The sequence below is a fragment of the Nesoenas mayeri genome, assembly GCF_963082525.1.
Source record: "Nesoenas mayeri genome assembly, chromosome: 11".
Classification (NCBI taxonomy): Eukaryota; Metazoa; Chordata; class Aves; order Columbiformes; family Columbidae; genus Nesoenas; species Nesoenas mayeri.
Window position 1 is genome coordinate 15,599,784 of NC_137563.1, and position 15,374 is coordinate 15,615,157.

Sequence of the window (15,374 nt, forward strand, 5' to 3'; positions counted from 1 at the left end):
TGCTGCTGTTAACAAAGGCTATGTCTACAGAGCTAGTTCCCAACGTTTGTAAGTACTTTTGGACTTGATCGCATCCACATTTAAAAGTTTGATTTTTAAGGTGGTAATAGAGGTTTGACCACTGGGAAATACTGGACCAGCTCTCAAGCCAGAGTTTTGACATTGCATATTGTGCTGTGCGTACATGAAAGAGAACTAGGGAGGTGCTCAGACATGTTTTATTCATTTAAAATCAGTCAGGTGTCACCATTCCATGTCTTTTGAGCAGTGATTGCTTCTGATCTGCATCAGGCCCATCCTGCTGCTGTCTGTAGTACCAGAAAGACCATGGCAGTGGAAGAGTAGGATAGTTAGAAGCTGTAAATACAATTTAAGGCCCTTAAGTCTGGGTAGTAAATGGTACAACCATCTACACTCCAGTTACCAATTAAATGGAATCAAACCAGAGACGGTTTGGACAGAGAAGATCTGTGCTCTGAAGACAGGCACAAACTGGATGCTCTCATTTATCCATAAGATCTTTATAGATGTTTCAAAGCTTGAGTCAAGAGAATATGTTGCAAAGAATCATCTAACTAGGTAAAAAATGTTTGGGGACTCATAACAAATATAAATGGTTCAATAAACCACTGCAGCCTTGCACCTAACACGCAATAAGTGATGCATATTATGTATTTTTAGCATAATGTAGATGTATAGTTATATTTCCATTATTGCTTATTATGTCCTTTTTGGCAATGTTATGGTTGTCTTGGAAGTGTTACAAATGTATTTCCAGGAAGCCCGAAAAGAAATTAGTTGTGATTCATATTATGTAAGAAGAAAATGTCCTTCATAAAATCCAATCTCATGAATATTCAGTTTTAATTTTGATAGTTGATTTCCCTATCCTGTAGAAAGCTTTCTGCTTCCTAGACCCAAAACATGGAAGCACTTCTTAACAAGCATTCTCTAATTCACTAAAAGATCCTATTTTCCTATTCCTGAACAAAACAGTTAAAATACATTTGTCTCATCAATATGGTTGCAACAACTGTTGTGCAAAAAAGGGCATCAGAGGTGGCTGAGCTGATTAGAATTATGTGGTTTGCATTTTGTAAATATTTTTATTTTAGATGTAGGATTTCAAAGAATTCCAGTCTGATATGGGAAAAGTGAGTGGATTATCTAGTTTTATTTTTGTCATGACTCCGGAAATAATGCAGAGCCAAGTACTTATTTTTATACAAGGTGCCATTTTCATCCTTAATATATATTTGTAGACATGACAGAGGAAGTGATAACCATCTCAGTTTGTACCCAAAGGGCTTCAAAGGTGATAGGACTTTGCACAGAATGTTTGGCTTCTATCTGAAGTGTTAGCATCACATATTTTGTGTGCCGGAGATGTTACATGATGGTCAATTCTCATTTGTAGAGAACTTAGATATATGAAATGATTGATTAGGAAGTGTTAGGTGCAAAGCTAATATTGACTGTAGTGATAGGTTTAGAAATTATCTGAGCCATGTTTTTTCAGCATTTGTGTAAAATTTTACTTCTACCACAGGCAATCTGTCACTGGTTACCAGAGAAAACAGTAGTGAAAGAGCTGTTCTGTCCCAGTGTAGTTACAGATAGTGCTTTGATATCAGTGCTCAAGCATGCTTGTTAGTTAAAGAAAGTACTCAAGTACAGCACAAAATGTCTTTGCTGAAGGACATTAGAAACAAGTAAATTACTTGAGTCTTTTTTGCTTTGGCATTCTGTCAACTGAAAGCTTTTGAGTAATTATTGATGTAGTTGCCAATTACTAAATTTAAGTCAGTATGTTGAAAACAGGGTCGGAGGGGAATGGGAGAGGGGCAAGAAGTCTTTGTTTTTGTCTTAATCTCTTGTTTTGCAGTTTCTGTTGAGAGCACCTCCTTGATGGTCTCTGAGGCTGTTGATATCCCAGACCGTAGCTGCTCCTCTGAAGATCTTTGTTCACTGGAAGTTCAAGGATCTCTCCATTCTGCAGAGCTTTCTCCTTATTGTACAAGCCCCAAAGGAGCTGTGGACCAGAGCTGCCGCACTCTGGATTACAGCACCTGCTTCAGGTTCCACAGAACTCGCTCTGAGGGTTTTCCTGATGAGGATGATGGCTCCCACAGCCGAGCCTCCACAGACAGGTCTCAAGGACAAGAAAAGAACTGTGCCCATGGCACATCCTTGGACTGTTCCTTGGAGAATTTTAGCCCCTCAGAAAGAGAACTGCAGAATTGTGTTAGAGAAAGCAATGCCACATCACCTTGGAAGCAAAAGAAAACCTGCTGTGTGGACTTCAGCCAGCCTCCTGTCCCTTCCCAGACCTCTCCCTGTTTTGGGCCCACAAATATTTCATCATACGCGAGCGGCCATGAGAGTGCTGTCCAGCAGCATCACATTACAAAATACCGAATTTCAAATATAGTCCGATCGACTAGTGACCCTGTATCATGTTCATCTAATACGGAAGGTAAGTGTAGTGCCAAAAAGATGATGGAGCCTAGAACAAAGGAGTGGTATGTGATTCATGCAGCAATTGGTGCTGCTGGAAAATTATGTGAAACAGTTGAATGAGGATTGACTTACATGTGAAGGGTAAATTTGAAAATTTCTAAGAAAACGGAAATGGGAAAAGTGACATAATGAAATTAATTTTGGCTTTTCTAAATTGTACCAGCCTTTCTGTAGTGCTCAGAAAGCTATCTCTTGAGTAGATGCTTCCATCTCTTTATTACCTTTATACTGAGAAGCTAAACTAAGAAGTTGAGTGATATCTGGGGTCTACTTAGGAAATTATTAACTGAGCTGTCACGCTCATCATACAGCAGGTTGTGTTTCCTGAAGGTGACACTGACATTGACAGTATTGGCGCATGTTAGAGGCAGTTGGAGTGTGACTGCAGTTGCAAGTTGGAGTGTACATTGAAAAGTTTTAAATGACAAAGAAATGAAAGATGAGGCACATGACAAGATGATAAATGAAGAGGAAAGCTTTTGACTGTCATGGATAAGCATCTTCTACTATGAATCTCCTTTTAGACAAATAGGGAAGAAAAGAGGAGATGACATTAGCTGAACAGTGTATCTTCATAAAACTCTGTTTGTTAGTAGAAATGTTTGATTTAGTAGAGGATGGCTCAGTCAAACAATAGCAGGAGTGTAGAACTATCCAAACCATTTGAAAAGTACAGGTTTTACAAAAGGATGTAAGCTCTTTAGAGGGATTCAAGGGTGTAACCTGGAGAAGTGGTTTGAAAGTAAAGATTAAAAGCTCGGTAAGATGTCATAGATCATGCTGTTAGAGCTGCTTTCGCTGGGCTAAGGGGTTTAGATGAAGAATGATGTGACCAGCTCAGAAGAAAAGCAGACAAAATGCTTAAAAAACTGGCTTCATTTAGGAAGATGATGAGTTGGTTCTATTACTCTTTTTAGATACATATTCTGTTTCTATGAATTTCGGAGACCTCATACTTGGCTCAATAATTGAATGTCTTTTACCCTTGGAGATCTAGCCTCAACCTCCTGTCCAGGAAAAGTGAATCTTTAAATCTAGAAGTCTGCATTTATTGTATGAAATTTACTCTGCTAGGATATGCGTGCTATGAAGCTGCTGTGCAGACAGTAAGTAGGGATTTCTGAATCCTTTCTGCTGTGCCCAAGACAAGAAGAACAGCCCTTCTGCATCATGCTCTGCAAGCGTTCCATATTGCACTCCATGTGTTCTTTGAGTAGCGTTCGAGAGATAGATTACTGTAGGCAGCCACATCTACGTGTTCTAGCTGGCTGCTGGGACGCCTGGTAGAAAAGATGGTCTGCCGTCATTTTTAACATGTCCTAAATGCATCCATCATCATTTCTGGAGAAGTGGCATCATGGGAATTATTTTGACTAATTTCCAAGTTGTTAGCCCTGTATGAGTTGACGGAGGCAGGTTGAACATGTTTGAGATGTAACTGTGTAGCAAAGATTGTAACAACACAGCAGTGATGGTTCTAGAGATACATATACGCACATGGCGGGTGGGGAGGAAGAGGGAAGGTATTTGTGCTGGCCTAGTTTGCCATTCTTTTGCTACTTACAGAAGATTTTTAAATGGAATCTTTAAGAGAAGCACTTGAGTCTAGATCTGTGTATTTCTTTCATTTATGTCTGGTGAACTACCGTTTGCAAAATGTTACACTGTGAAGGTTTTCACAACTTCACATCACTTCCTGTTCCTCTACTTTTTGTTGGGGTTCATTGGGAAATCATACGTATGTTAGAAGCAGCACAATTCTGATAACAAGTACTGGCTCTTTGTAGCAGCCCTGAAGCTTATTTTTCCCAAGCTGTGACACACACCTGAGGTTCTTAAGAAGTTTAAAAAGGCATTTGGTCTAGATTTTTCATGACTGGCTATTGGTATACAGGTTTCACTGCAGAATTTTAAAGTACATACACAGAGTTGGATGATAGGCAAAGATAAATGGAACTGACTTGAGCTCCATCACTAACCAACCCAGAAGAAAAAGCTTTTGGGGTTTTTTTCAATAATGTACACTTTTTTTTTTTTAAATTGTCCTGGAGTAGAACTGGTCAGATAGACTGACCATAAGAAAGATAATGCTGTAACTATGTGTCGTTAATTCTTATCCCTCATGTAAGAGAGATACTGTGGATTTTGGAGAAGTGAGGGGTGAGGGAGCTTCAGGTACATTCATGCATGGGAAAATAAAGTGACTACGTTGGTGAGCTTTGGTTTTGCCTTTGGACCAAGTTTTTCTACTTTAAAAAAGATCTTTATCTTCTGATTAACCTCCCTATACAAGTCAATGCGAAGAGATTTAGAAGCGTAGCCATGAAATACACTGTGCAGAGTTTTGTTAAATGAGTCCTGAACGTTACTATGATTGCACTGCACGTGGTTTGGAAGATAAATTATTTGACACGGGGCTGTTGCACATGTGCAACAGTGTAGTTACAAAACAGCAATGAGATCTAATAAATTAGTAATCTGGGAATTGTAATGTGGGCATAAAACCATGGACTCTTAGGTTAATAAAACACAATTCATGTGCTTCAGGCACATCTTGATATGAAGGGATCTTTATGGTATGTACAGTAAATTATACTCTCATTAATCCTTTAATACTGCAAGTGGGCTTGTTTATTTGTTTTGAAATATCTGTCATTCCTAGTGGAGAAATTATAAATTTTAGTTTAATAGGTGCCTATAAGGTCACAGTGCAGACCCTGGACAATTTAAGTATGGTTGGTTTACATATAATCTCTGTGAGAAACAGTTCCCTCTTAAAAGAGAAATTACTTATACATGAGTAGTTTGCATATTTTTCTGTCTTTTTCCTGTAAAGTTTGTTGTAGCAAAGGAGGACAAAACCAGCTTCTGACACTGATGTTTGTTAATTTTAAACCAAATACAATAGACTGTATGGCTATAGCAGTTAAGTGCCGGAGTGATTCTGTAGTGTCTTGTGCTCCACATAATTCAGGATAATGTCTAGTGGTAGTTTTGACTGTGACACAAGTACATTAAGCAGTATAATAATGGATGAGAAGACAGAACCTCTGAAGTGTCTCCTCTTAATAAGCATGCCATGATTCATGTGCTGCAGTAATTCAGCATAATAAAACAAATTAAAGACAGAATAGAAGCTGTCTCTCTTAATTTCTTACAGATTTCTATGTTTGTAGCATCTTATGTTTCTTTTCCTTCATTTAATTATTCACTTTACCAGAGAGGATTATACCAGCTTTTCATTATAAACTTTCCCTGAAGATATGGAAGAAAAACCTCTTCTAATCTACTTAGAAGTTCGAAATAGTTTTCAGTCTTAGAAACAGATGTGAACAGCTGCAGTATAAATGGAAGGGTTTATTCCATCTTGAGCGTTACAAGCTTTAAATCAAAAGACTGCAGTGGTAATTACTGTATAATGTGATCTCAGCAACATTGACTCTTGTGCTGGCATCCCCAAACACTGTCTGCAGAAGGCGACTACAGCCAGAGTTGTTTGTAGATGCTCTGTAACTGCTGGTTATTGATTTGCGTCATCAGTAACCGTAGTGGTCACCTACCCATTAATTTATTCAGTGGTGGATAGCATTTGTCCTGCAAAGAATGAGAATCTATTTAAAAAGGAAGTAGAAATATTGAATAAAATGCTGGTTTTATAGAAATATATGGGCTTCCTCTTTCTTGGTTTTCTCATTTCCTAAGTGAAACTTTGTCTGCCAGGGAAATAGAGGAAGGTCTAAGGTCTCTCTGAGCAGGGAACCTTCTGTAGCTTCAGGGCTTAGGCCTGAAATATTTAGGATTTGATAGCTGTATAAGAGAGGAGTCCATCAAGCAGGATATATCTTTCTATTTATAATCATTTAACAGCTTACAGGACATTTCTGTGTATAGTAGCTTCTCTTTACGAATGGGCATCATGAAAGTAGTATTTCTTCTGAGTAGTTTCATTCTGTAAAAGAGATAAGAAAAGATTCCAGTGTATTTTTCCTTGCCTTGGGCAGAGGAGGATAGCAGGGGCTGATTGTGCTCTGTCTCTCTCTTTGGTTAAAGGTGATAATTGTGCCTGGACTCCCGTACGTAGCCAGCGTCAAGACGCAGGATTATCACCAGCTACATTAGAAACAGGTGAGTATCAGTTTTCTAGTGGAGGATCATGTGGGTTTAATTCTTTTGTTTTAAAAATAAACAGCTTTTCATAGAGAAACAAGCTCTAGAAAATTTTGGGCAGAAAGATCACTGCCAGCATACATATATACTGTACAGTGCTGATGGAACCAGCCTCTGAGTCACAATAAATGAAATGAATTAAAATAAATGCTGCTTTAGTTTAGCAGTTTTGCTTTCTCTGTATTTCTCACAAATCTCTCTTGTATTATTCACTGATTAAAATTTTTGAGGCCTAGAAGTAGGGAGAACTTTATCCTTTAAGTGGGGGAGGGGGTATGGGGAACTGGGCCTAAAACATCACAAGTTGCTTGTGTAATACCAAGTAGCTGGTGTTTCCCATTGTCATTAATGTCAGCTGATGTCCCTAAAAGTAAAGATAACAAAAATGTCTGTGATTCATTAAGTACTTTATTACTCACCCACTCCTGCTAAATGCAGTCCCGCTTGGTCATGCAAAAAGTCTTACTCTTGACTTCCAATTAAAATTACCCATTTTGCAGTGTTTCCTTGATTGCATGCTTTTGTTATTCTTCACACAAAACAGACATTTTATGACAAAGTAAAAACTTGTGACAATATTTGTTTTGCCTTTTTTTTGTTCTCTTTTTTCTTTTTCTTTTTTTTTTTTTTTTAACTATTACTTTAAAGATATTCTTCCCCCCCTTTTTTAGTTCCTGTTTCTGGTTCTCATATGGCTGCCTCTGCTTGTCAGCATTCTTTGAGCAGTTTCCTACCGACTGGAAAACAGAGGGATACAAGGAAAATTAATCTACACTTAAAGCCAAAGGCTTTGCACGCAATCTCAAAAGAGCGACCACACTCTTTAGTGGACCTTAAGGCCTATAAAGACACAAAAATTTTAGTGGCAAAATTTTTGGAACATTCAAACTGTAATCTCCCTCCAGAAGTACGTCACGTAGTGAACAGCATTCGATCAGTAATAAAATCTGATGAGAGACACATGGAAGAAGCCATCTTCAGTGCCAATATTATAGAGCAGGTAGGCCATTTATGTTCTAAAGTGGTGTTCAGCCGTGATAGACACATACCTTATTCAAATGTTTTTACAATTTCAAGTACTGTAAAGGTAAATACTTTTTAAGACAATTCCTACAAAAGTTATTTCATAGTAACATAACTTTGGTAAGAAATAACTAATACTTATTGGGCAGCAATGCATTTTACACTGAAGCACTAATAAATGCATTTAATATTCTTCAGTTGGACTCAGTAATATCCTCGGAGACGTACAGGGGACGGGTATTTACACACTGATACTCGTCCTCTCTTTATTTGCAGTGTCCTTCTGCACCTCTGACTGTTCCCTGCATGAATCTGTGTTTATATCTGGTGCTGCACAGACCTGATTTGGATCTGTTGTTTTTTTCAGGCAGATGTATTTGTGCAGCATAAGCTACTAGCTGAAAAGAACGGGTAGACAGACAACAGAACAGTGCTGTTAACTGTACTACTGGCTAGAAGAGTGAAAATGACCCTTGCTATTTTTAAGAAAAATAATTGAGAAATAGACTTTTCCAAATGAAGAAAGAATGCGTCTTCTCAGCTTGAGTGAAAATAAAACACAATGCTTGGAAAGAATCCTATAAAAAAAGGTTATTAGTAGTGGTAGCAACCTCTATTATCTAATGCTTGTTTAATAATAAATCTTCTTTGCAGGAAGAAAGGTGGTGAATCGCCTCTTGCTAGTATTGTTACCAGAATGGTAGCTATAGAAATGAAGTTCTTTTTATGTTGTCAGACTTGAAAAGCAGAATGCCCTTAGCACAGACTAACCACATTTGGGTTGCTGTAGGGTTTCCACAGAGCTGGACAGATGATTAAGGATACATGCCTGGGGGCTGCTTCCTCCCCTTCTGCGATATTATAATTTCTGTGGTATTAGTCTGCTGATCCCTAAATGAGGGAAACTGGCTAAGTATTAAAATAGGATGTCATAACACCTCAGCTGCATGTGAGATAGCTTGATATGTAGCAGGAAACATCCAGCATTTAATAAAGCTTGCTGCAAGATTGTTTTTGCTATGAAGTAGTTGTTCTCAGTTACCTCTGTGGGGCACATGGATAGAAAAGCGGCACTGTCGTGACATACTTAAGAGAGTGTCTGTATAGAATTAAATTTTAACATTTTTATTGCTTTACAAAATCTATAGGTCATTAAATCTTCAAGGTTAGAAACGTGAAAACAATTTTCTTTAAATGAAAAAAACATAGTTTCTCACAAAACAAAACAGTGTAAAAAATCCTGAGTCTTTTTGTAGATCATAGAACCAGAAACTAATGGCCCAGTTTTTATCTTGTGTGGATTTCTTGGATCCAGGGAGACATATGGCTTTTTTCACATTAAAGAAATAATTTTAGTAGTGATTTTTTCAGACAATAAACCATTATAAATTAGTGAAAGTCTAGGGCATCCCAGAAATCTACGTAAGTCATCACATTATATTTGGTAAAATAGTTGTATAATTCAGATTCTGTTAATAGCAAAATGCTTGTTTACCAGGCTTGCAAGGTTTTAGTTCTCTTCTGCCCTCAGCAAAGCTACTGCAGCATCTCTTTTTCCTAGAAGAAGCAGATGAGTTGGATTTGCTCCACACTTGTATTTGTCAATTATCAGGCAGAGCTGCTGCCTTTTCCACAGGTTGCCTTTTCATTCCTATAGGCAGAAACAAATAGTTGTTTGTGCCTTTGCCGAGTCACCTCTCTAGTACAGATGAAGGCTGCTGCCTTCCAGGCCTGACTGTGCCTTCCTGTAGCCAGTGGAGAGCACAGGAGAAGTGGGCAGGTCTCTGGATGGCTCCTCTGGGAGAGCTCCAGCATTAGAAAACCAAAATGAAGTAACACTCAGGCACTGAACCTTTTAAATGAAAACATTTCTTACCCTGTTTTCCCCATTCTTCTTTCTCCATTCCTGCTCTTTTAAACAGGTAATTACAAGTTCCCAGCAGAATGTGAATACCTCGAGAAAGCGACTTCAAGAAGATCTGCACCTTCAGAGCTGTGGTGCTCTGAGCTCTCCAGTTGCCTTCTTACGTAGGTCCCGTATCACTCGCAGTTTAGAGCGGGACAGGCCTCACAGTTGCGTTGGAGTTTGCCGGGAGACCATCCTTTGATAATATTCACAGGTATGTGATTCCAGCAGAGAGAATTAAGGAAGAAACCAGGACTGGGAGAAATACTAGCGGATGACTTAAAAAGGAAAAAGTGTCTTCCTTTGGAATTCCACTTTTTTCCAACAGCAGGAGAACACTTGTTTTTCTGAATGTAAATTTCAGCCCTGATTTTTTTTAACTGATTTATTAGTAAAGTCATAACAAATGTTTTCCCAACCAGAAATGCATTTGTTTCACTGTTCTTCTAGAAATGCTACCGATGCTGCCTAGCATTTCTTGAAAACCATTACAAAACCACCAGAGACCAGCTGTACAACTTAGAAGTTGTATTTATTTAATGTACCTCAAAGTGTTTTAACTATGATCAGTGTTTTAATAAAAAGTATTTCTGGACTTTGTTTTTTAACAATTGATTTAGATAGAAATGTGAATGTGATTTATACACACATACAGTGCTGCTTCTACTCCATTTTTCCAGCGTCTGAAAGACACCAGGCTAACTGATCTGTCCCATTAAAACTGCTCCCTCCCTTCCCCCAAACACGTTGTCCTTCTAAATTATGGTAAAGGCTGCAGTGTGGTTTATTTTTGCTTTGTTCTGAATGCTCATGAGTTTATGAATGGAGTAGTGTATGCTACTGAAAACTGCTGTTTAAGTACTTTGCAAATTGTGACCAAACGATGCATTAGGGAAGAATTCTTTGAAATTCTGCATTTCCAAACAGCATATTTCACAAAGTTTTTACCAACTCTAACTGACAGGAAGTTAAATGAATTTATCTAGCAGAGCCTTGAACGTTTTTTCAAACAGATTCTTACTCCAATTAGTAGTTTTGATAACTGTATTACTGAAACATGTCCTTGTGGTTCTGCTGCATTTATTATAAAACAAAATAATAAATATCCCTGGCACTGATTGGATTACCACCATAAACGCAGGTCTGCCAGCAACGTCTTCCAGTACAAGCTTCATCCTGGCTCCCTCAGAGGAGTTGGAAAGGCCTTAAACAAAAGGTTCTCATGAAGAACCTACCACAGGTTGACGTTTCAGCGTTTTAATTTTTTTGCAGCAGTGCTTGTCAGTAGCGTTAGTTTCCATTGGAGTTTTAATCAAATACTGGTTTCATTTGTGTCACTCTGAGCTGGGCAGACATCCTGTGAAAAGGTCACAAAGGAATGTAACTGAAGTGAGTAGCTAACGTTTTACAGAATCATCCACTTGAATGTATTTTAATTATAGCATGCTTCTGTCTTGATGTGTAGTTACGGTGACATCCAGTGGCAACCAGGTATGCTAATTGAAGGCATTTACTCTCAAGATACTAATGATACACAAATTCCTAATTCAAGAGATTAATTCCTTTTTTAAAAAATAATCTGTGACCTTTGCAACTGCACTTAGATGAAGAATTAAATGATCTTCTACTTGGATTTTTTTTGATTATATAAACTTACACAACAAACAAAATAAGCAAGCTTCCTTATTGTTTCAGATTTATTAGTGATAGTAGGTTAATTCTTTCCTAAGGTCAGTTGCATGCAACACACTACTCCTTGAAGTACAGTCATCTAAAGCTCTTTAGTTACTGCATGGTAAGGCTTCTTAAGTCACAGTGTATTTTCCTCAAGGCCTTGGCCAAAAAAAAACTAGACAAAAAGTTACACCAATTAACATTTATCTCATAAGGAATACAACTTCACTACTAGGGTTTTTATCTACACACATTCTAATAATGCTGATGGTGCTAGGTTATCTGTCAAAACAATTTACATTCAGAACACATTGCCTTAGGAATAAGAATGCTTTATAAAAGACAGAAACAGGTAAGCATGGTTTTCCCATTTTGAGCTAATATAAACAAAAATGTAATATGTAAAAACTAAAGAAAAAATCCCCAGCCCAGCACATACATTACACAACCTGTGCAATAAGTTATCCATGAAATAACTCTGTCAAATCATAAAAATCACAAACATTAAAATAAATATGTATCTAAATAAATATTTTGATTTTAATCTTGTGGCAATTATTCTTTATTTAGCATATGAAACACTTGTTACATGTTTATGTTCACACCTTGCCAAAGAGGTTACACTTGTCATAACAATACTAAGTACTACAGTGGTTTCTTTACATTAGAATCTAAAAGTTTTTAACTGCACGTTTCTTTCCACTGAAATACCATCTGTTCGGCACCAGGTTTAAAATTACGCAAAGCCATCAGTATTGAACCATTGTATGGGACTGGGATTTCTTTTTTAAAACTTGAGGCAGTCATAACTTTCTCTAATTGCTTCTCTTTGCCATTTCCTGCAGTCTCATTCACCAAATATTCACATTCACCGTGTTATCAAACAAAACAGACATACATACATCACTCCACATAAGGGTTACAAATAAATATGCTTTAAGTTTTATGAGAAAAGAGTTTAGAAGATGCTGCAAAATACTTAAATGTTTTACAAATATTTTTGTTAATGATTATTGTCCTTGACCATCCTTCTCATCACTTTTTGGCAAGAAATAAAAAGGAAGAAGAGAAAAGGCAGATACACCTGTCTGTTCCTTGTTTCAGAGTCCTCAGGTCAGCTTCAAAGCCTTTAATTCATACAAAATACAAATGCTCATCTTCAGCTCTGAGGGTTTCGTCCATGATGGAATCATGTAGTTATTTTGCTGCAAGAGAGTCGTGTGCTAGATGTATAGGGGTGTTTCTTGCCCAGTTAGAAGCCTGAACATGGCCGCTGGCATAGTCTTCATGTGAATCTGTCAATTGATTTACACAGAAATTAACAGAATTGTGACTAGTTTAAAATAATCCATAAGGCCGAATCTGTCTCTCCCTGTGGTATAAGTTCATTTATTATCCTGGTTTCTATGGATGTGAACGTTACCAAAGTCTGTAATTCAAAGTTCTAGGGTCTGACAAGCTGTTTCACTGTCTTAGCTTTGTCTATGGTTGGTTTGTTTGTTTTTTCATGACAATGACAGGATGCAACATCATATAGCTTAAAAAGATACCTAAGCACTTTACTTCCTTGTTAACACCACAAATTACAGCCCTTACAAAAGAAGCAGCACAAACCTCCCTGAAAATTCTGGTACTAACTGAACCTGGATTTTACTTCTATCTTCCCTGAGGGAGTGTTACTTCATACATATTTTCTCCTAATTGGAGTATAATCCTCTGAATACAAAACTTGGACTTTATCACCTGATATTTAAATGGCAGTCAAGAGTCTGGTGGAATGGGTTCTCTCATGGCTAGTATGTTTAAGTTCTTTCTACAGGGAGTACTGTGATAAGTGTTGGAGGGATTTGACACAATAGCGGGACTGAAGGTATCAGGTAATGAGTTGTATCAGAACTGTAGTAACAGCTGTAAGAACCTATGAGACAACACAAGGGGAAGGGAGGTAACAACTTGCTGATGATACAGACCCTCAGCAGCCATACGCTGCCTTGATACCATGCTGAATAAAAATGTTTCATCCTGTCCTCTTATGTTTAGGGAGATGTTATGCTACGAAGAGGTACCATAAAGGTACAGAGGTTCTGTTGAAATCTACAGCTTTGTTCCTGCCAAGGTGCACATACTCTTGTCTTATTTTTCAAATATCATTTACCACAGGAAAACAAGTTATCTTTGAGTTTAGTGCAAGGTCTGACCAGGGTTATCTATGATACTAACACTAAATTCAGTAGGGATTTTGATATACTGGAGCATCTTGTTCATTGATTGCTGATTTCTCTAGAAGTACTGGAGAAAAATGTCTTAACTTATCCCCAAGGTAAGTTGGAAGTGAGTAGAAATGAAATTAATAAAATACATATCACTTTATATCTCTGAGCTCTTTGAATTTTAATTTATTTCTATGGCAGATGCTCTATAGTGATAAGCCAAGAGACCCTTTCACAGTTAACATGCTTGAGCAACTTCTTCCCTTAAATGACTGGTTTAATTCAAACACCAAGTTGAAGGTTCAGAATCACGCCAGGAACTCTTGAAAATGAGAGGAAGAATGCAGAGAATGTGCATCTAATTGTTAAAAAAATCTTCTGCTAATTATTTGTTATTAGTGCTCAACTCCAGTTTACTGAGGTGGGTTTAATACTACGTTAAGACACTCTTTTTAGCTGAAAAGTATTATTTCAGCATTTAATTTCTTGATGAAGTATCAGTTTTCTTACCTCTCCCACTGAATTAGACAATGCTTGCACTATCTTCTCATGAGCAGTAGCAACAACACTTTGTCCATTGATCTCAATAATCCGATGTCCTACTCTTACCCCTCCCCTCTCAGCTATTCCACCTCGCATCAAGCTGCAAATCTGCCAAGAGAAACCAAAGTTTATTACAGTTTAGAAATGCCATAATGTAGCAATTACTAGGTCTTAATATGTAATAATGAGTGATGAACACTGTATGGATTCCAGAAGATACTTGTGAAGGTATTAAGCAAATCTGTGAGTTTTTAAATGTAGGTTTACTTTCTTTCAAAAATCCTGTAAATTATGATTTTCGTTCTCAAGGGCTGAGAACATATAAATACCTAACACGGTGATGCAGGTAGCAGCCACACGACAGTGGAGTTAGGGGGCGACAAGTTTTATCTGCTGTCAGGATAGGAGAAGAAGGTGATTTTTAAATATTTCCAACTCTGCCACATGGACCCTTTCTGCAAACTGCCACGTTATTCTCTCTGAATAATGAGAAATATAAAAAGGGCTACAGAAAAGCTTGATCTACAACAGCAACTTTTTCACATACATGAAAAAGACTGACATAAAGCTTAATCTTTAAGTCTGCACAAACAGTAGTTTTAGGCTGAATGATGATGCCGCACAGACATTGTGTATTGAAAGCTGGTGATCTGTGAAAAGGGCTACAAAGACATGAGGACAGACCAATCTCAGAGATTCAAGGAGGACATATTTTCTGATGAGGGAGGTGAGGCACTGGAGCAGCTGTCCAGAGGAGCTGTGGCTGCCCCATCCTTGAGGGTGCTCAAGGCCAGGCTGGACTGGGCTCTGAGCAACCTGCCCATGGATGATCTGTAAAGGTCTCTTCCACCCAAATAATTTTATAAGTTTCTGAAATGTGCAAATTCTGTTGTGTTTTTGTTTTTACAGACTGTCCTCAGCATAGCGAAGTATGACAGCTTGTTTCCTGTGCCTCTGCAGGTTGGAAAAGGGCACTCTGCTCTCCAGAGCCACTGCTTTTCTCCATGTTTTATGGTGCTGCTGGCCATAGGGAGCTTAGGATGAAGAAGGCAAGCCAGGCCACTGTTTCAGCTGGCAGCTGCAGGTACCAGTAAAGAACTAGGCACAAGTTTTGATTTTTTACATGCCCTATAATAAGACAATAATTCTACAAGAAGAGTTAGATTCATCAGCAGCAGACAAAATTATTCTGAGGTTGCAACATGTGTGGTGTACAGGCAGAAAGAAAAATCTCAATCCAGTGTGGGGATTTTGAAAGAATGCTTCTTCCTCAGCAGTAAGATCTGTGCTCTGACAAGGCCTTCCCTGACAGAATAGACAGCTGTATATCA

The 15,374-nt window shown here is 38.0% G+C and overlaps 2 protein-coding genes across 3 annotated transcripts in view; one reads left to right on the forward strand and one right to left on the reverse strand.

Annotated features, from left to right (window-relative positions):
- ENTREP2 (endosomal transmembrane epsin interactor 2) overlaps positions 1-9,818 on the forward strand; it is a gene marked incomplete at both ends in the record, with an annotated part of 84,957 nt that extends 75,139 nt beyond the window's left edge. Inside the window, 4 exons of the mRNA XM_080351183.1 lie at positions 1,886-2,476; positions 6,571-6,645; positions 7,359-7,687; positions 9,633-9,818. Coding sequence (XP_080207309.1) covers positions 1,886-2,476; positions 6,571-6,645; positions 7,359-7,687; positions 9,633-9,818 — 1,181 coding nt within the window. The remainder of the gene's footprint in view (positions 1-1,885; positions 2,477-6,570; positions 6,646-7,358; positions 7,688-9,632) is intronic.
- A 2,695-nt stretch (positions 9,819-12,513) lies between these two features.
- The window catches only part of APBA2 (amyloid beta precursor protein binding family A member 2), a gene marked incomplete at both ends in the record, with an annotated part of 40,964 nt that continues 38,103 nt past the window's right edge, over positions 12,514-15,374 (reverse strand). For both annotated transcript variants that reach the window (XM_080351329.1, XM_080351328.1), the window contains 2 exons: positions 12,514-12,585; positions 14,011-14,151. In XM_080351329.1, the coding sequence (XP_080207455.1) occupies positions 12,514-12,585; positions 14,011-14,151 (213 nt within the window). The remainder of the gene's footprint in view (positions 12,586-14,010; positions 14,152-15,374) is intronic.